The sequence below is a fragment of the Plutella xylostella genome, chromosome 13 (assembly GCF_932276165.1).
Source record: "Plutella xylostella chromosome 13, ilPluXylo3.1, whole genome shotgun sequence".
NCBI lineage: Eukaryota > Metazoa > Arthropoda > Insecta > Lepidoptera > Plutellidae > Plutella > Plutella xylostella.
Window position 1 is genome coordinate 1,143,785 of NC_063993.1, and position 22,283 is coordinate 1,166,067.

The 22,283-nt window shown below is 41.2% G+C and overlaps 1 protein-coding gene across 1 annotated transcript in view; it reads left to right on the plus strand.

Moving 5' to 3' along the window:
* The window catches only part of LOC105398253 (fat-like cadherin-related tumor suppressor homolog), a 104,634-nt gene that overhangs the window by 51,278 nt on the left and 31,073 nt on the right, over nucleotides 1–22,283 (plus strand). The window contains exons 6-18 of the mRNA XM_048625001.1: nucleotides 183–289; nucleotides 2,525–2,726; nucleotides 5,362–5,570; nucleotides 9,937–10,071; nucleotides 13,063–13,212; nucleotides 16,482–16,680; nucleotides 17,100–17,239; nucleotides 18,597–18,850; nucleotides 19,179–19,607; nucleotides 20,014–20,269; nucleotides 20,616–20,750; nucleotides 21,107–21,292; nucleotides 21,646–22,167. Of these exons, the coding sequence (XP_048480958.1) occupies nucleotides 183–289; nucleotides 2,525–2,726; nucleotides 5,362–5,570; nucleotides 9,937–10,071; nucleotides 13,063–13,212; nucleotides 16,482–16,680; nucleotides 17,100–17,239; nucleotides 18,597–18,850; nucleotides 19,179–19,607; nucleotides 20,014–20,269; nucleotides 20,616–20,750; nucleotides 21,107–21,292; nucleotides 21,646–22,167 (2,924 nt within the window). The remainder of the gene's footprint in view (nucleotides 1–182; nucleotides 290–2,524; nucleotides 2,727–5,361; nucleotides 5,571–9,936; nucleotides 10,072–13,062; nucleotides 13,213–16,481; nucleotides 16,681–17,099; nucleotides 17,240–18,596; nucleotides 18,851–19,178; nucleotides 19,608–20,013; nucleotides 20,270–20,615; nucleotides 20,751–21,106; nucleotides 21,293–21,645; nucleotides 22,168–22,283) is intronic.

Genomic DNA, 22,283 nt, shown 5'->3' on the forward strand with positions numbered 1-22,283 from the left:
GTGAGGACAAGCCGTCTTAACATCAACATGACTCACGTCCACCGTGAACTCGTCAATGAATTTCTTACAGAATCACCATCTTTAAACAGCATCACTTGTATAAAATATGTCCAACACCGTGTCGAACTCCTATCTTCTTTCAGCACATATCAGCCCCTCTAATGACTCTGGAATTGTTTCAGGAGTGGTCCGCACGCTGGCCCCGTTGGACCGCGAGGCGGTGCCCTCGTACTGGCTCACCATCTGCGCCGAGGACCACGGGCTGGTCCCGAGGCACTCTTGTGTACAGGTATGTTTCAGGAGTGGTCCGCACGCTGGCCCCGCTGGACCGGGAGGCGGTGCGCTCCTACTGGCTCACCATCTGCGCCGAGGACCACGGGCTGGTCCCGCGGCACTCTTGTGTACAGGTATGTACCAACAGCTTCAGCGGGCCTAACGTGAAGTTGAAATGAAGTAACATTATTACGGAGTAATAATAATACATTTTGAATCAAAAAATCCTTGTCAACTCAAGTTAGCGATAGGGGGGCTGGTATCTATCTAGTGTATACCTAATAATAAAATATAATAACCTACCTATTTTGGCATCGTGATAATCACAGACCGCTTATTTATTAAAATTGAATTTGTACGTGTGAGTTTGTCAAGGAAAAGTAAGTTTTGTAATATAAATATAATTATTTACGATATTTCGAACCTTATGATCGCCTCGCCGTATACTTTCCCGTGGGGATACCAGGGTTAAAAGTTGCCTATGTATCTCTCTATGAATTTACCTACGATCTCTATATCTACTATCGTAGATATTCTTACATTCGTCTATCAGTGTACAGAGATAATATATTATTGCTAAAGTATGATTTATCTACTGATACTCGGAGAGGTGGGTAAATCAAAAGGGACAGAAACTAGTAAAAGTTTCCCAAAACTAACGTTAGGCTAGGTCTGAATTTTCTAGCCAATCAGAGGATTACATCATCAATCAGTTGTCAGACCATCCAATCACAGCACAGCTTATAGCTGATTACACTTCGATCATGTGAAAATGTATCTTCGGATTCAGGAGATAATCCCCAAAATCATTTACATACTATTAGAACGATAGCTGTACTAGTGCTAATACCTTTAGTTTAGATACAGTGAGAAATAGGCTTTAATCGGTATCGATTAATTGTTCAAAGCACTTTAAATGTAAACACGAATGTTTGAAATGTTACTCGAATTGAATCGATAATTACTTTCTAATAGAGGGTGCGAATTCTACGAAGGTTCCATGAATTGCCTAAATATGCTTCTAAGAATGGGAGGATTGCGCTGAGGATTGGAAAACATACCTCACACTTTTAAAAACAAAAGCTACAAATGCAAGTAATATAAGTACCTTGTTTTGAGTAAATACAAACCATCCTACTTTGTAGGTAAGGTCCTGTATTGCCAAGCATGTCTCTTCAATTCTTTTTAAGTAGGCAATAACAACAATAAAAATCGTTAATTGCCTCATCCTATCCGAAGTTACTTTGTTACTTTTACTACAATTACGCAGAAATAAACAGTAACTAATCCAAACTGCCTCAAGAAATGTTCTACGTAAACATATTGGCCAATTATTTCCTCTAATTACCGAACTAGTGAGATAGTTATCACTAATTCAGGCGAAAAACTTTTCCTGCTTTCATTTAGTCCCCCAGCGGGCCGATACTCGGGCGGTTTAATTTAGCGGGCTGTGAGCAGCCTCCCAGGTGGCCAATACACGGGCCCGTTTTAATCCATTTCATTCAATTCCAATTTGTTTTCGTGCATTTTACTCAATGTTCACACTAATTTTACCGCCGCAATTTCGTTCGGCCATTCTTGTCCGCATTAACTACGTCACTGTGTTAATATGCATGATGCAATCCGTTTAGTTATTCCTCAATTAAAAACGATTGGAGTCCTATTCTGTTTTGCACTTTTCCCGCCCGCCCCGGTTGTGGAGAAATTTAATTTTTATCTTCCGCCCGCCCTCGCATCGCGTCGGTGAGCAAACAACTTCTTTTATTGCGCACCTAAAAATAAAAGAGTCAATGATAATATTGTTTCAGCATTTTAAAGTTGAAAAGTTTTAAATGGGAAAGAAATTTGCCGGGTCAGGGAAATGGAAATATAAGTTTCCGCCGTCTCATTTATTAACATACATTGCAGTTGCAATAGTGTTTTGAGCCAAAAATGCGTGTTTGCGTGTGACCACCTGGGTCATTCGGAATAACTTTTGCTTTCAAGAACTAAATGAGCTTGAAGAAACTATTGATTCCATAATTACGTAACCCAAAGGTATGCTTTTGTACAGTCTGTCCATCTCTTGACTTTGTTACCATCTCCTAGTGGTATTGATATCTGTCCTAGAAAAAAGGCTGCAACATACAGGTTTCGGTTAGTGTACATCAAACGTCTCCAACTCCTCGGAGGAGTAACGGAAATGAAGAAAAAGAAGAAACGTCTCTAAGATATCCTTATACCATCTCTAACAACCACCCACCCTTCGCAGGTGTACATCGAAGTGACAGACATCAACGACAACGCGCCCTGGCCGCAACGAGCGCTCTACTCCGCGAGCATCCCGGAGCAGGCGGCCGGCGGCACGCACGTGGCCACCGTCACCGCCGAGGACCTGGACGACGCCGGGAATGTCTCCTACAGGATTGTCGCTGGCAACCCTGATGGACTGTTCTCGATTGATGAGCTTACTGGTGAGTGGTTAACGTGTGGAGGCTTTGGGAATGTGGAACTAAAGTAATCATGGCCTATCAAGGTTTAACCCTTCGACAGAGATGTGATGATGATGATGATGATGTCCTCTTCGTCGTATCCGAAAACAGCGACTCTTGCTACACTCTGTTATGTGTTGTTGTTGTGTTGAAAGAGATGTAATGTAGCTACGAAACATACGCAATCTACATGTCCACATAGATACTACGTGCATTGTACTGATTCGAATCGACTGGCCGTATGCTCGAAATGAGTATGTCTCGCGTACGCGTTACCTCTGACTACACATTTGGTGTATATAGTCGTGAACACACAATGTCAAAATTTTGTCGATAGGAATCAGCCATAACCTGCCATAACCCTTAAATGGATGCGCAGAACCCCCAATGCGCTTCTAAAGCTGTCGCCGCAACCAAGTCAACAGATTCTCACTTGTTACTCAGTTATCGATCGGTAACCACTATCTCGTTGGGAGCGCTTCGTTGCCTGAATACCTACCTGCCCGGAACATTGTAAAGGCAGGACCAATTAAGTCTTAGCAGCTTCGCAGACCGCATATGCTAACATGCAACGCTAAGCTCACTCAAAATCCAGTCTATCCTACATAATATCTTAAATTTTAAAAGCAAACTAATTTTGAACAGAGCTAAACATCTAAAGTTTGTGAGATAGAGTGGGGAGTAATCTCTGCATCTACTGAGCTAAATTTAATAATAATTTTACCAATAGAAATCCAGCTTAGAGAGTGTTATAGGCTACTTTATATCCCGTAATCCCCACGTTAAAAACGTATTTGGCGTTCCAAAAACCTCGTGGTAAAAAGCCGGTATTTTAAAAACAACGCTCTAATATCGTTTGCTGAATTCACTAATGACATCCATGAAGGTAGGATACTTCCATGACCCCGAGAGAGAGAGCTTATTCAAATTTCCACGCCACGTCGCCATAATACACCTTTGCCCAATCAATCAAAAACACTTTACCCCATAAAAAAATAAGGCGTGACGTTGACAAATTATTAGCATTAGATTACTACCTGTCGTTGACATAGTAGGTTGTCTTGTCATCAGGTGAAAATTAACCTCAACATGATTGGCACAATTTGACAATATGGCCGCGGAACACGCCACTTCCGGCACTGCACCGGTTGTAAAATGGCTGACACCACTCCCATGTATCAGGGCGGGGATGTTATTGTCATTCACTTGTTTTAACACCCACTACCTCGGTGAAATGGCGGGTTATTGTCAGTTGTTTCATGTAATCTTTGTTCTGTCAGGTGACAAATCACTGTAGTCTCAACTTGTGTCCTTGTCAAGTAAAGCTCTTGACTTATTTTACTGTTATTAATTTATTCCATCTTGCTTCATTATTTTCATTACAAGTGCTGGAAAAAGAGGGTGTAAAGTATAAGTTTTAAGAGATAGGTTTATTTAGACGCACTCTGCGTTATCTTAATTCAAAATCCTTATAGCCTCGCTTTACAAAAATCGGTTTAGCCATAATTATGCGCTAAGCTGTCATAATAGACGGGTATTGTTCACTCCGGTTAATGGAGCATTAAGCCAATTATTAAGTTAATCTTATCTGTCCTCACATTCTAAACAGGGAGCCTCCCGTCAATCTATCTCGAATGAAAGGCATCACAAAGGCACCACCAAACACAAAGGCATAAACAAACACACAAAACTCAACCCTCCTCAATAATTCAACAAAGACTTTAATCAAATCCCCCGAAGCACTAATTTCTATTTGGAGTCCGTAAAATGACGTTGTCATTTCGGCAAAGCAGCAATTATTACGTTCAACGCTGTTAGAAAGCTAATGTCAATTTACATCGGATTGAGGTTACCACTTTAAAATATGGGAAACCTTTCGAGGAAATATGCACGTCTGCGTTCTAGATATGTTTACCTATTACTTAGTCAAATAGCGATACGATATGTAGTGCATGTTAACGTGAGTACCTACAAATTGGATACGCTGCGGGTGGCTCGCTTACGAGTCACCTTTGTCTACCCTTTTACCCTTGGGCTTAGCATTGTTCATAGGTTTATTCTATGCTATTTATTTTGAACATATATGGTATTGATCGACAAATAAATTGTACCTATTAGTTGTAAGCTTCGTTCACAAATCAATTTATAAATTTGTGGGCACAGATCTGTATTCCGAATAGATATAGTTAACATTAAATGGCTCTGACTATACCGCACGAACCGCAGTAATGTGCTTATTTAGTAAAGTTGTGAACAAATACTCATTTATCCATGCATGGGTTGCAAACATTTTTAATTGAAATCAGAGAAGTACTATGATCCTTGATTGAAGTCCTATTTTACGAGTATTGTAGAACTTTCATGAACGAAAAAAAGCCGGACATTTAAGCCGCGTACAGACGGGGCCAACGAACGCCAACGGTTATCCCAACGATGGCTATTTATCATACATAATACAGGGCAGATTGCAGCAACGAAGGTCAACGAAAACCGTTCGTTGGCGTTCGTTGGGCCGGTCTGTACGCGGTATTAAAAAAAAGTACAAACAAAAAAAATATGAACGAAGCGCGAGCCCATTATTATTCTGAGATCCCACAACCCCAAACTCCTTTCGCAGGTACAATAGTAACGACCGGGCGCACGCTGGACCGGGAAGCTTCCCCCTCCCATGCACTAGAAGTGCAGGCATCAGACGGGGAGCTGGCGTCCAGCGCCAGGGTCCAAGTCACAGTGGCCGACATCAACGACCACGCGCCGGCTTTCACTCAGCGCTTCTACCAGCTCCGGGTGCCCGTCACGCCGGGGCTGCAGCTGGGGCTGCCGCAGGTAAAAAAAGAATTGAGAAAAAAAGGTAGAAGTTTTTGGAGTGAAACGAACTTAGGTACCTAAGGCGGTTCACACACTTCAACGCCTCACCGCGCAGATTGCGGATTTTCCATAGTAAATTTCCGCGCGGTGAGGTGGGTGGCGGCAATGGGTGCGGGTAAGCGATTTTTCTATGTAAACTGACATTTTTGCATACAATGATAATCCGCCAACCGCGGCGGTGCGCGGTCAAGTGTGTGAATCGCCTAACCATAGACAATACTGTGGAGGATTTTCAGAAGAATGATGAAATGCATGTGTTTACGTAAGCTGTCACCGCGGTTAAGTTGGTGGCACTGTAGTGTAAATTTTTGGATTGTGCCAAGCGTGCAGATTATGACAAATCCCTCCAATGTTGTGGAGGTCCGTGTCAAACGTTGGAATGTTACAGACTGTTTGTGTGTTGTGTTCATTCTGATGGCTGAAGTTTTGAATTTAGAACTGCCAACTACAGTACAACAGCTGGGCTGCTAAAAGGTTGTGTTGGGGTGGTTGCCAGTATTGATTTTGACAGTTCTAAGTTTAAAATTGGTTTGTATGTGTGTGTGAGCGAGAATTTTTCTGCGGCATATTTTCTTTTAAGATACCTACTTACTAAAACTATCCTTCTATGAATTTGTATTCTAGGAAAGAAACTCGACATTCTAGTTTTTTTTGGGTAGCAATAAAACGAGTGACTGTAAATTACAGTTCTAAGTGTCAAAATTAATTAATTTGGGTTATAGAATTACTAAGTGAGCGACTGACTGCGAGTGACGAGAAATCAACAGAACAGCAACTTAACAAACATTAATTTGAGTTACTTAAAATACAAAATGAGCAGCTTCATAATATTTGTGCGACCTAATATTTGTTTGAGTGTCAACTTTACGTCCTGCATTTTTTTCAATATTTGGCAAATGTATTTTTTATACTGAGCGGCATTTTATCTTAAATGAAGTGTTTCGAATACAAAAACCACTTTGAAAAATACACTAATGAGCAGAGTATAAAAAACATACATTCACGCCTTGTACTGATGTACTCCCTTGCGGGGTAGGCAGAGGTGCATTGCTGCACCCACTTTTCGCCAGAGCGTTATGTTAGTCCCAATGTAATAGGGGGCGGGTATTGCCATTTTACGGGCACATCCAAGACCCGAGAACAAATATCTGTATTTAAACAAATATCTACCCCAGCCGGGCAATCGAACCCGGGACCATCGGCTCAGTAGTCAGGGTAAGATAAAAAAGATAAAAAATATTTATTCGGTGACCAGCACCACACACCAAAAATACACAAGGAAACAACAAATAAAACAAAAGAACTTATATGACTAAACTTATAGTATAGTTTAAATCTGTAGCATTTTCGTTGCAAAGCAAAGCAAAAAGAAGCGTATCAAAATAAAAAACATAAGCCCTCAAATAGAATATCAGTAACCAATAATCATTAATAAAGCAGCATACAAAACTTTGCTCAAAGTGAACTTTTTAGTAGTTCGCTAAGTATAACCTCACTTAGAAAAATCGAATCTATCTTAATATTGAAGTTGCCCTCTCTGTATTTCCAGTCGCTCACTTAGTAATTAAGTCGCTCGGATAAAATTTTAATATCTGAAATGGATTTATCATAATCCACTTTTTGTAAGCTCGTTTTGGATTTTTTTATAAATCAATATTCGTAGTCAGTTTAGTTAATTTTTCGCTTACTAAAATTCATACCGCTCAAGTTATTAAAACAGTATGTCATCATCAGTCGCAAAGTTTTTTTTTGTTCGCTCGTTTTATAATTCCCCGTTTTTTTTTCATAACTAGGTAATTATGTTGCGCAGGTATCGGATTAATATTGAAGTGACCACGGATCAATCACCAATAAAATTCAACTCTTTGTGTTTTACGAAAGGTAGTTAGTTTTCATTACCTGTAAAGTAAATATCTCTATTTGCATTTACATTTTGAAATTATTTCGATGTTTTGTATTTCATTTCACAAATTGCTTCTGTTTGAAAGTTTTAATGGGAGTCATGATCGTATTTCCCGTTACGCATCCCACATCATAACATAATCCAACATGCTTTGTTTCACAACTAAATTATATTTTCAGAATAGGATCGTATCTTCTGTTGCATAAACAAAAAAAAAACATTTATATGGGAAAACGTAGGATGGAACATTTGGGAACATAATTATTCAGTATGTGTTTAAGGGTTCCGTACCTCAAATGCTAAAAACGTCAGTCCTTCCTTCGGTTTGTCGGTACAGTTTACAGTTATATCTTCTTAAATATTATAACCATTAAGTCCACCTTTTGTACACTTATATTTCATATTTGTGCAATAAAGTATCAAATAAATAAATAAATAACCTACCTAGGTATAAGAAGATATAACTAATAATTCGGGAGATATACCGACATAGCGTGCCCCGATAAATCCATCAAAGTCTCAGTTCTCTTTAATTAAGTACGTACGTCTATCTGAGAAATGTGCTTAGTTGAAATGAGGCAGTTGTCATAAACATTCCTGCCAACTAAACTAACGAGATATACACATATATGTACTTACTAGGCCACTACTATATGTAGTTATATCTACAGTCGCCAGAACCCTAAAATTATGGTATTCTCTTGTAACTCTTAACTAGTTGCAAAACTAGTTAATGTAATCATTTATTTGATGGTTCATTTACATGACTAAATACTGTGGAATTTACGCCTTATAAGTATTTCAGGATATAAGGTGACAAATAAATTAGAAGTACCATACACATACAGATTTGATATAAACATACATTCGAAAGAAAGCCAGCCTTATATCGTATTTGATTAATTTTAAAATAGCATGGAATTTATCAGTTAGCTTCCCGAAGGCAGACATGTAGCCGAAACCCAACATACTGAGCAACCAACTATAAAATTGCTCAATTACTTGTTCTATATAAGTTGTAGTTTACTTTAGTATGCAAATGTTTTATTTTTAGTGGAGTTCACGGATCAAATTCAACCCTCTATACACATTTAATTGTTTTACCAATTGTTATTGAATCTTCGTTTGAGAATATTCAATTTAAATTTAGCCCTAAAGCTTGATCACTTTCATCCATCCCGAGATATAATTACAAACCGATCAACGCAGCTTTGTGCAGGAAGTTCGGCACAAGACGTCAATTTGCCAACAATGGACCGGTATTAGATTAGTTTCCACTAATTACCTCGGCCATCTGCAGATAACTTCATTAACACCGCGATCTGGAAACTTCGCCACAAGCAATAGTGTAACCGCGGCTTTATTGCCAAACTAAATTAGTTGCAGCTGCCACCTATATCGAATATTACAAATAAATTTTAGATCTGCTGCACCTACTCAGAAACGCAATGTATTGTGTCAACTTGCCTAAAAAAATCTCAAAAAATCATACAAACTTAACTTATTTTTAAGTGTTTTCAGATATCATGTTTTCAGTTATTACACATATTAAACTCATAGAATAGTAAACGATAGGCGACAGTTGTAAACTATATTATTACATAGAGCATCTAAACAACAAATCGGAAACCGTTAAAATTAAACCAACTTAGCGCTTTGATTTGATTTAATATGGTAAAATATACTGCAAAATTAATTAGCTTAGCGTTGATTTATTATGTGCAGCGATGATTTATGTTTGCATTAGGACGTGTCGGTATGTACACACCGGCGATAATTGACAAAATACTGAAAATACTTGTCGAAGTAAATGATTTATGAGATTTATGTACTGGCGTAGTATCGTATCTATCTGTGTTATTCGCAATTTACTAATTAAATTCCTGAAATCTCGCCTTCACGATGGATTAGGTACCTTACTCGATTCCTGTAAAAAGAAGGGTCACTTCACGAAAACGATCTTTCTCGAAATGAAACTCTATCGCGGTGTAGTTAACGTACCGGAAGAATGAAAACTCTCTTTGGTTAGTTTTTTGTAAAGCTGGAGTAAACCGCCACCTGAAACAATATAATATAAATATTTCAGAAAACAAGAGTAGCGGCTCTGTAGCGAGGAAGTGAAACTTGAATATCTCGCAAATATCGCGAGTATCTGAATATTCCTACGTTCACTAACATTACTCTTACAAATTCTTATGTAGAGCGTTACAGCCAATGAAAGTCCTTTTATACCTACATTTTCTGTACCTCAGAGGTAAACAATAATAATAAGGCCACTTTTAAAGAAAGAAAATGAGTTCCATATCATAAATGTAAAAAAAAAGTTCTAAAAACTGGACTTATACTGTCTACCTCTGAGGTTCAACTGTTTTGTGTGTCCGCCTAACTTGTGTGCAGTAGTGTAGCCTTAACCGTGTGTAGGGCGACGCGGCGGCCGACGACGAGCTCAGCACCGAGTCCGATGTGGAGAGCGAGGACGAAGACGAGGGCTCGGGCGAGAAGCTAAGCTGGGACATGTTTGAAGAGCCAGCCGCAAGCGACGTCTACGTCGGCACGGTAAGTGGATACTAAAGGTATTGTAAGCCGAGGGAACAACTTTTGCGCTTAAAAGTTGGAGTAAAACTTTGTTGGTCACGTGAGTACGGGAATTTATGTAGTGTTTTCTTGTAAGTGTAACAAAAGGTGTCGAGAATGCCGTGCTGAGTGAGCCCCTTTCGGCTTTCAACACTATTTCTACTTTTGCATCAATATGTATTGTTTTGTTTTCGATTTTGTGTAGTGGAATTAAGGGTGTGTTTTATTTGAGTTTTGATTTCTGATCTGAATGTAAAAACCCGCTTCGCGTAATGTAATGGGAGACACCACTCCTGTGGATGTTTGGGTAATCCCATACACTGGATAGGTAGAGAGGATAATCTTTAAAGCGTAAGAGTAACAGAAATAAATGTTCTTAATTTATTTTTCTTCCAACCAGTTTGCGTGTGTTTTTATCCCCGAACGTCGGAAGAAGTTTAGATTCGGTTGCGTTTTATTATTTTTTTGGGAGGTTACTTGATCGAGAGTATTGTCGATGTGATCTTATTCTTCTTTATTCTGATTTCAATGCGCATATTTGTCATCATCACTAAGAAAATGCAGTAATGTAAGTATATTGTAGATTGCATTGTTTTTATTTGATTGCACTCCACTTATTCAGAGAGGTACAAGTCCCTCAAAAACCACAATATTTGCTGTCGACACAACATGCACTGTTGATGCTCGCGAAGTGCAGTTTATACCCCAGCTGCACCAAAGGCACAAGTGTTTGAAAAATACTGTTAGCAACTCTGAATCTGACAGTTAAATTAGCGTTCACCGGCTTTGAAATTCAACACCATTTAGTTGTAGTGTGCACTGTTTGCAACAGAAAATGCACCTCCGTCCATTTGTAGACATTAATTTTACACTCCCCTTTTTTGCTCGCGTAACTGGGTCATGTTAAAATCAAATTTATTAATTTATAGATTGGATATGTTTGATGGAGCTGCAGGTATATTTTTATTTATGAGTAAAAACTGGAAGTGTTTTTATCCCGGACTCCCCATGGGACAGCATTGAATTCAAATGCTATAATAATAATAATTTTATTTATTTCAGATAGTACAATCCATAAAATGTGTTAGTAACAATGAATCCTTAGTGTATGTTAGTAAATTATATTCATAAACATGCATGATATTATAAAAAAAGATAAATAAATAAATAATAAATAATTAATTTCACATGTCAAATAGTTAATATAAAAGATAAATGTTGCCATAGCTAACTTGGTTATAGCTAACTTGGCCATAGCTTTTCAAATTATTTCGTTAATTTCTCGCCCTTAACTCTGGTTAAAGTTCAAACTGTGAACCCATATATCCTATGGCTTAACAATGGATAAACTTCCACCTAGAATAGTCAATATATTTTTCACAAGTTACGAATACTGTAGTCACAGAAAGAATGAGTCGATGGGCACGTTATATTCTCTTTGGCAACGGACAATGTTTCTAGACAGTTGGGGCAATATTTCATTCTAAACTGTGCGGTCTAGCCGCAGCGTGTCCATTGGAAGCTGAGAGTGTGAAATAGGGAAATGAAAATCTAGATTTGGGCAGCTGACGCCCTGTATTTTTTCATTAAAATTATACAGATCAGATAGAGCTATACTTTTGTTGAGTTTTCGTATTGTTATTGGTAACACGAAAGGTAGCTGATAATGACAATTGACACGCAACAATTTATATCGTCCAATTGTTTTTAATGATATTCGTACGATAAAAACCGGCCAAGTGCGAGTCGGGCTCGCGCACAAAGGGTTCCGTAGCAGCAAAATTACAGTTAAATCAACCTATCTCAAAAACTATAAGAGATACTTTGATCAAACCAAAAATCGTTGAAAGAGTTAATTAGCATGCATCACCTCTATTTTTTTTAGAATTTTATACCCCGTAGTTATAAAAATAGAGGGGGGGGGACATACTTTTTACGACTTTGAGAGCTGATATCTCAAAAACCGTTCACTTTAAGAAAAATGTTTTTTAGAAAACTTTATATCATTTTAAAAGACCTTTCCATTGATACCCCACACGGGTATGTACATCGAAAAAAAAAATTTCATCCCTCAGTTACATGTATCCCACCCCCAATTCTTTTTTTTACTATTTAGTGTCATATTTTTGTAGCGGTTCATACAACACATATTCCCATCAAATTTCATCACTGTAGTACTTATAGTTTCCGAGTAAATCGGCTGTGACAGACGGACAGACGGACAGACGGACAGACGGACATGACGAAACTATAAGGGTTCCGTTTTTGCCATTTTGGCTACGGAACCCTAAAAACACAAGCTAGCTAGTCCTACGTATTATATGTACTCGTATGTAGATTTATCTTTAGAGCAAAAACTAGCCTTAAAATATACTCACACATATCCAAACTTATACTATAGGGCTAGTATTATCCCGCCAGCTTCTCATTGGCGTCGCCTCGAAATGTTTTCATCCATATTTCAGCGTGAGCCGTGTGCATTGAAAGATATTCAGTTTGTCACATTGCCATTCTCTTATACAATATCTGGATGTGTTCGAAATATTACCCCTTCTTATTGCATTGCATTACCAAGAATCTTCGTGGAGAAAAAGCTTTTTCATAACAAATCGATTCCGGATTCAGGGATTACATATTTGATTGTGTCTTTGTTGTGTTTATCCGGAAGTGTTGTGGCGCTTCTTCATCGTCCGATGTCCAACAGTGAACGATTACCCGACAATGCTGCCCGTTAATTTTAATGGCAGCTTTGCTTCGACCTAAAAAGTTTTCCCGTGGGAAGTCAGAGATAAAAAGTACATATACAAGCTCCTCTTAAAACACTCTATCTATTTTAAAAAAACGCCACAAAATCCGTTGCGTAGTTTTAAAGAGCTAAACAAACGTAGATACAAACAGACGCTGGAAGCGACTTTGCTTTATACTGTGTAATGATACTGATACTCGTATTATATCCTCACTAATTTCCCCCAGGTGCTAGCCCTAGACCCGGACGCAGGGCTCAACGGTACAGTCCGCTACACGGGGCGCGCGCGCGGCAGCCGGGCCCTCCGTGTCCACGCCACCACGGGCCGACTGTACGCCGTCACCGCGCTTAAGATCGGCGGGGTTTATGATCTTACTGTGAGTATGATTGGTGATGAAGTAGAGGATACAGAGGAGGAAATAACAAACATTAGAGCTGTAGGCTAGGGTTTGATACTGTGGTGAAAGGATTGGCCAGGCATGCAGTGGCTGACTGCCCAGGGTGCACCGGACGCATAATATGTATAAATAACAAGTGTTACGTCATTCGAAGGGGCTTCTGCGTTCGCTTTATAAAAGGCCTATTATATCAGTCCTGAATACGCTGAGATAAGTAAAGATCCATACATCAAAAACAAACAATTTCATCGGCTTAAAATACATTAGTAGGTACCTACAATAAAGGTGCAACGGCAAGAAGATAAATCGCCGCAACATAACAATAACTCGAGACGAGAATACTTCACTAAAGTGCCGTGTGTTGTGTGTTGTATTTCCAAATGACAAATTGAGACGCTCGCAACATTGTGTCGCTAACAACTTAGCCGCAATCGCAAAACTACCACACACATACGGGGCTCCCAGTCTGCTAACGAACGGGTTTCGGAGGGTTCTAGCTGAAAACCAGCGCTATGGTGTGGTGTAGTATACCTCCCATAGCATCAAGCTGAGCTAGAACCCATTTCGGCACCGAGAACCAACATTCATGCTTATTTTTATATATATTTTTATTACTTTTTAACCTTTTATTGTAAATGTATGTGTTGTTTCTCCGGACGTCAGTCTAGACGAGATTAGTATAGCTCTCAAACAGCTAAAAAACAACAAAGCTCCGGGAGATGATGGAATAACGACAGAACTTCTGAAAGCCGGCGGTAGACCGATTTTAATAGCACTTCGGAGGCTGTTTAATTCCGTCATACTCGAAGGCACAAGCCCGGAGGCATGGAGCAGAAGTGTAGTGACTTTGTTCTTCAAGAAAGGCAACAAAGCCCTATTGAAGAATTATAGACCCATTGCACTTCTGAGCCATGTGTACAAGCTGTTTTCGAGAGTTATTACGAATCGTCTCGAGCAAAGACTCGACGACTTCCAGCCACCCGAACAAGCCGGGTTCCGAAAAGGCTATAGTACCATAGACCACATACACACGCTTCGGCAGGTTATACAGAAGACCGAGGAGTATAATCTACCTTTATGTCTAGCGTTTGTGGACTATGAGAAAGCCTTTGATTCTATTGAGCTCTGGGCGATGCTTCAATCCCTTCAGCGGTGCCATATAGACTATCGCTATATCGAGGTGTTGAGATGTATGTACAATGCTGCCACAATGTCAGTTCGATTACACGAACATAGCACAAAACCGATCCAGTTGCAAAGGGGCGTGAGACAGGGAGATGTTATTTCTCCGAAACTGTTCACCTGTGCACTGGAAGATGTTTTTAAGCTTGTAGAGTGGAAAAGACTGGGCATTAACGTCAATGGCGAATATATCTCTCATCTACGATTTGCTGATGACATAGTTATTATGGCGAAAACGCTGGAGGAGTTAGGCGAAATGCTCACAGACCTCAATGATGCCTCTAAACAAGTTGGGCTGAAAATGAACATGGACAAGACAAAGGTCATGTCGAACGAACATGGTTCATCATCGCCCGTAACTGTAGGAGGTGTCACCATCGAAGTTGTTGATCAGTATCCCTACCTAGGACAAGTGATCCGATTAGGAAAATCCAACTTCGATAAAGAGGTAGCTCGTAGAATCCAACTCGGATGGGCAGCGTTCGGGAAATTACGACACATCTTCACTGAAAACATACCTCAGTGTCTGAAAACAAAAGTTTTCAATCAGTGCGTGTTGCCAGTGATGACTTACGGAGCCGAGACGTGGTGCTTCACCAAAGGGCTTATCCACAAGCTCAGAGTTGCTCAGCGTGCTATGGAAAGGGCTATGTTAGGCGTGTCCCTGCGAGATAGGATTCGTAATGAAGAAATCCGCAGGAGAACTAAAGTTACCGACATAGCCAAAAGGATTAGCACGCTGAAGTGGCAATGGGCTGGCCACGTAGCCCGCAGAGCCGACGACCGCTGGAGTAGAAAGGTTCTGGAGTGGAGACCCCGTGTCGGCAAACGGCGTGTCGGTCGCCCCCCAACCCGTTGGTCTGATGATCTGCGGAAGGTAGCGGGAAGCCGCTGGATGCAGATGGCGGGTGACCGTTTGGGGTGGCGATCGTTAGGAGAGGCCTATGTCCAACAGTGGACTACGGAAGGCTGAGAGAGAGAGAGAGAGAGTGTTGTTTCTGTGTGTGTTAGAAATAAATGAAGTTTCTGAAATACAAACCGTTTATTAGCGTTGACGAGGTTTTTAGAATGTTTTCGCAAGCTACCAACTGTTTTTGCGAGCGCTAAGTGAATATTTGTTACGAGCAATAATATACTCCATTAACTTCAAGTTAATGGTGATGGAAAACAAAAGCATAAAAATTATTAATCTTTTATGAACTCACGACATCAAAGCACCCCTTCTATGCTCCTTTCAGATAAAGCTCGTAATTTTCGGCAATGGGTTAGAAATACTGCATAAAATGTTACATAAAAGTTAATCGACCCGTTGTAAAACTGAATTCTTTTCCCAGAGCGGATTATCAATAATAAGTAAACGTAAATACGGACAGAGTTCGCTTGTTTGGGAGGCTGTCCTGGTGATTCCGTCAATGCGAAATAACGGAGTACTCCCAGTCCAACGACAGCCCGTTGAGCATCAGTATTTAGTAGACTCGGCCCTGTGACACTCGCGCTCCCGGATTACAGACTACAAAAGGGTCTCGGCTTAAACTTCGGCAAGTTTGTAAAGTGAAAGTTGTCCAACTATTCCGAGTACATACATATTTCTCCATTATTCGCATTCACACTCGGCATCCACTTGGGGGACATATTTTGCGGCGTTCGTGTGGTTTGCTTCGGAAAGATTTTCGCAAAGTTTTGTTATGTCACGACGCTGGAATGGCGCACTGGTAACTGCGATGTCCAAGCGTCCATTTGTTATGCGGTCACAATCAAAACATTTCCAGTCACTAAAACTGCCGCTCAATCCCACAGAAATGATAGTCAGAGCATCAATCTACATAAACGCACAGCCTCTAATAATCCACTGTAAGACATGAGCCTTCTCTTCGAGGGTTGTTGCCATAATTTTAACTTTTGGCAGGCGAGGCATATTCAAACCATTTTCCATAATAATCATCATCAGCCTTCTATCACCCACTGTTGGGTATAGGGCTCCTTATTTGTACGCCAATTCTTCCGGTCCTGTGTCGGTCTGGTCCACTTTTTGATTTCCATCATTACTCCAACTCCTTCACCCCCAGGTCCGTGCATGCGACGGCGGCGGCCGCTGCGGCTGGGCCCGCGTGGCTGTCCGCGGCGCCCCCCCCGGCTCCGGCGCGCCCCCCCGCCTGCCCCCGCCGCCCCCCCTGCAGGTGGCGGAGCTGGACTCGCCGGGGTTCCTGCTGGCGCTGCTGCAAGCGGAGGATGATGAGGGGGACACGCTGTATTATGATATTGTTGGTGAGTGGATTTGCATTCATAGTTTCCTGTAAGCTCTCAAATCACAGCACAATATACCTAAGCTGTTTTATGATATTTTTGGTAACCTAATTTGAATACATTTTCACAGTATTTTCTTGAGGTCGGACTTGGTGAAAGTATGAGTGTTCCTGATAGATCTTCGACAAGCTCAAGATCTCAAACAATACACAGCAAAAGTCTATTCACACGCAGTTTACTGTCTTCCTCGCTCTCATCACTCAGAACTGGCGACATTATTTATGCCGAGTTGGATCTCTCCCAGGCAGCCTTAGATTGAAGAAGTGGCTTTGTGTTGTGTACAAATAAATAATGTTCTATCTATCTTTGTATGCAGCTCTAGGTTTCCCTTAAATTCATTATTTAGGCTTCCACATCTAACCTCAGATGCTCATCCACAGACGGCGACCCCCGCTCGGAGTTCCACATGGGGCGCGAGGACGGGTCGCTGGTGCTGGCGCGCCGGCTGCTGTGGGAGCGGCAGGCACTCTACACCCTCAACATTAGTGTCAGCGACGGACTGAATACTATTTATACACCTGTGAGTAGATTATGTAGCCCTAGCTTAAGCCTTAGTTTCATGAAGTTTCATCATACTCTGTTAGATCGTTAACGCATAGTTACATTATAGCGAGAGATTAGTGGCCGAATTGTGAAACATCTGTCAAGAATTTAATGTAGAAATTTTATTTTAGTTGACACTTACAATGTAACAGGGGTGGTAAAGATCTAACGGACTAAGGTGAAACTAGGCATAATCCGGGCAGTTAGAGAACTATGGTTACTATAGTGAAGCAGCAGGCTGAAGTGTTAATGGGTTGGGTAAAAGAGCAGTGACCTTTTGGGTGGATACTAGATAAGTTCTTGAGTGGAGATCAGCAACAGTCAAATGTAGCGTAGGGCTCCTTTCATTTCAGCCGGCAGCCCTCTGGACCGACTCGACCTATTCAACGGAATTAGATACAAATTAAGTTACGAGTAGGTACATCAGGGTCATAAATAGACACATTTTTATACTGAAATTGCCACGGGAAACCTTTTAAAAAAAGCTAATCTATTCGTAATTATATTCTAAAAGGTCGTAGTCTAAAACCTTTTCAGTACGTACTTATGTATAAATAATATGTATTTAATACGCTTATACGAGTATCGAATAGTCTAACCGTAGATACCTGGATCAACCGAGCTTACAGCGCGTCCGCGGAATTATTTATTGATATTTAATGCAAATTCGGTATCGCACGTGTCTTCATACTGTTGGGAACCAGGGTTCAGTGATCCTCATTTGAAAAACACCAAGGTATGATTGAGAAGTCAGACGGCACCTAAAGATTTTATATTATCGCCATCAAAACGTAAATCACTCATGTATTATGGATAACAGTTATTTCTCAATGAACATTTTAGCTTCTGAAATAATTCAGAATAACTCAACTGTATAAATAATTTGGATCGTAAAAAAACTCCTAAAAGACAAACAGCGTATCTGCCAAATTGGTATAATTTATCAAACGACAGACATCAAAGTGATATTGATACGAGCGTATTTATTATGAAATTAATCGGTTGACGACCTAAAAGGCAATTTAGAGTCAATTTATTAGATTATCTATTCAAGTGTTTCGAATACACAAACATCACAATCAATTTACATTTAGTTGCTACCCTCCGATTTGATTATTTCATTATTTGGTATTTTCCTTTCCGTCCCTGTGTCACAAGTAGGTAGATACCTAAATATATACCGATGAGTTTCAATGTGTGAGTAGAATACGGCTATGATGAATCTATCATAGGCTATGATAGAGATGAAAATGGTTTTCCGACTTCTAGGTAATTAAATAACTATGTATAAACTATCTGTAACTAATTATAAATTTTACAACACTTCTTTCCAGGTAAACATAACAGTAGTAAACGACCTAAACGAAGGCGGCCTGACATTCTCGCAAGAACAGTACACGATAGAAGTGGACGAAGACACTCGAGTGGGGGCCGCTCTGGCCGCCGTCCATGCTGGCCCCCCGGGCGGCGGGGACCGGGGGCTCCGAGTCCTCTATGGGATACTGGCAGCAAGGGCCCCAGCCTCTATGCCACTGTTCCGACTGCAAGAGTTGTCTGGTGTCTTGGAGTTGGCTCAACCGCTTGACAGGTGGGTGAATTTGACGTTTGGGGAAAAGTTGGAATAGCGCTATCTAGTGGGTGCGGTTTTATCTTGGTGGGGTGATAGTTCGTGGAAAAGTTGGAATAGCGCCCTCTAGTGGATGAGGTTAGAGATACGTGGAGAGTTTGTGTGTTAGTGCATGTTAGAATGTTTTTGCTGGAGCGTTGAAGCAACAGGTTTTTCATTCTTGATGCAAATACTACGTTAGATGATAGATGGTGTACTAAGAAAGTAGTATAATGTTTTTAAATATAAAAATAATATTCGTATCCATAGAATTTCCATGTATTCACTCACACAACTTCACCTTCCACAGAGAAACATCCTCACGCCACGAGCTAACAATCTGGGCCCGCGACAGCGCCCCCCGCGCTTCCCGCGCCTACGCCCGCCTCACCGTCATCGTCAAAGACATCGACGAACACCCTCCAGAATGGGGCCGACGCCTAGCCGAGGCCCGCATCCCTTCAACTGCTCCTATTGGCTCTTCAGTTATAACTTTACAGGCTACGGATAGAGATTTTGGGGAGAACGCGCGGATAACATACTCTTTAGCCGGTGGAGACGCAAGCGGTTCATTTGAAGTGGATCCGTTGTTAGGGGAAGTCCGTCTGGCTCGTGAGTTGCCGGTGGGAGTTAAGGAGTATACTCTGAGTGTACGGGCAGCCAACCCGCCGCCCGCCGCGCGCGCCGCCACGCTGCCGCTGCATGTGATTGTCGTGGAGCCGGATAACGCGCCGCCTGTGTGAGTTGGACTTTTGGATTTTATTATAACTTTAAGGGTGAGGCCAGACGAGCGTAAGTTTGTGAGTTGTGAGTCGCGTATTCCGGCAGAAATATGTGCACGAGGACGTGGGGAGCAATTAGCTTCCCCGCCCCCCTTGCCCCGTGAATCAGAATACCTGACTCATAACTCACAAAATTACGCTCGTTTGGCCTCATCCTAAATATTTAGGGTAAAATTTGATCAGTGATGATACGACTACGGGTATTTTGACCTAGCAAGGGCTGGTCAAAATGGAACCGAGTCAGGTTCAATTACAGGCCGATTCCTCCGATCTAATTATATCCCCATAATCTGCCAACTTATTGTAACAGGTAGATCAGATGTATGAGCATAATTCAATTTTAACGCCCCAACCCTTCCACAGCTTCACCACCCCCTCAATAACGTCGGAGGTCTACTCCGACGCGGCGATTGGCACGTCCCTAGCCGTGGCCGAGGCACGGTCCTCCTGCTCAGTACAATACTCTCTGCGCGGGGCTGAGGGCCGGTTCAGAGTGAACCCCGCGGCCGGGCAGATAGCCACAGCGGCGATATTGTCGAGGAGTAAATTCCCACACGAGGAGAAGAGAGCGCCTGCGACGCAAGTGACGCCCCAGTTTTGGGTGGTCGCTACTAATATGGTGAGATTGTGGGGTATTATTATATTATAGTAGTGTGTGAAGATTGGAAAGGTGTGTATATGGGGAATCTTGTATAGTAAATATAGTAAGGCTTGGGTATAGACAATTTTTTTTCTAATATCCTAATTGTTACATGTAATAGATACATTAGGGCCATGATATGCTACACATGTACCTATAGGGTATAGTTTCGTCAGTGGGTCTCTCTGACTCACTCCGCTACGCTGAAGCGAAATAGCCAGTTTCGTAACCCCGAGAGGACCTTTCTTGTTCTGAAATGAAACCTTGTGTCATAAACTTCTTCGAAATAAACCACTACTTAACTAACAAACATTACTCTCCCCAGGGCGGCGGCACCTCCGAGATCCCGGTCACAATCCACGTGTTAGAACGCAACGAGTACCCGCCGCAGTTCACGCAGCGGGAGTACCGGGGAAGAGTCTCTGAAGCGGCTGAGACTGGCGCTTTGGTGTCGGAACAGGTGATTTATAGCTCAAATCAAATCATATTTATTTAAACAATTAGACACAGGCTTACAAGACACAATGTTGTCAGTTGTTTTAGTTTTATTTTAATCACCAAATAAACACGATACGACGTTGCATCGTAAAACGACTCCTTCCCACTGACGTGTTCAATGGGAGAGACCGGCGCGACTCGACGTTGTTACTAACAACTTAAATACTAGAAAGATTGTTAGCTTTGTTATAAAAAATATATTAAAGTGTAAAATGTGACGTGATAAATTTAGAAATTGAACAAAATCATAGACATAAGATAGTCATGTGTTTACATTCCATATGCCATTTTTACAAACTATACCTATTATCCACCCAGGGTTCCCCAGAGCCGCTAGTGCTAACCACAGAAGACGGTGACTCGCCAGCCAATCAGCAGAAGGCATTCGAAGTGCTAGACCCTGACGCAGCCAGAGTTTTCACTATCAACCCGACGACTGGTGCTGTTGTACTGAGAGAGAGTCTGGACTATGAGACCCAGCCACGATATGAGTTTACTGTTAAGGTTTGTATGTTTTGTTGCTAAGAGACTATTTATTTATAACTAGCAAAGTTTGTTGTGATCTTAAAAAATCTTCGCCAAGCAAAGGATTTCAAATATTATAATGTACTTACGAAAGTAAAAAACTAATTGAAAATGACCGATGTTGCAGAAACGAGAGTATAAGCTACGATAAGAGTGAGATAGCAAGAGTCTGTAGATCGTTATCATTGGTAGATATTATTTATATAACGTGAACTATCAGGTATGAGGAAGAGCAAAAAAAATATGAGAATGTATAAGTGAAAAATAGGTACTCCTAATATAATATAATAATAATTCAGGTTCTTATTTAACGTTTTTTTTGTTACCCACAGGTATTAGACATGGGCACACCTCGCCTCACATCCGACAGCGTGGCGACCGTCATAATCGACGTCATCGACGTAAACGACTGTGCACCCAAGTTCCCAGAATCGACCTACACCACCACCATCCTACTACCAACCGCTAAGGACGTCCTCGTCATAGAACTACTAGCCATAGACGCTGATTCTACTAAACAGACCATAAAGTACGATATCATAGAAGGCGACGAAGCCGGAGCGTTTAGACTAGAACAGAGCGGGAAATTATTAGTGGATAAACCAGATGTTTTGAACGAGGAGTATAAGCTGAGGGTCAGGGCGTCGGACGGGGAGTATTCTAGTACCACAAGGGTTCGGGTCACGGTGCGAACGCCGGAGCCAGCCGGGCTCGCGTTCCAGAAGACGGATTACTACGTGTCGGTGGTGGAGAACTCTACGAAGCCGGTGACGGTCGAAGTCTTGAACGTGCTGGGCGCGGCGTTGAATGAGCATGTCGAGTTCAAGATATTGAACCCGGTTGAAGGGTTTCAGGTGAGCATTGGTATTTCTTATGGTTTACTGGTTTAGCCCCAGTTTCACCATAGTTTGGTAGATCATTAACACCCCTGTTACATTGAAATGTCATAAATTATACGTCATCTCTATAT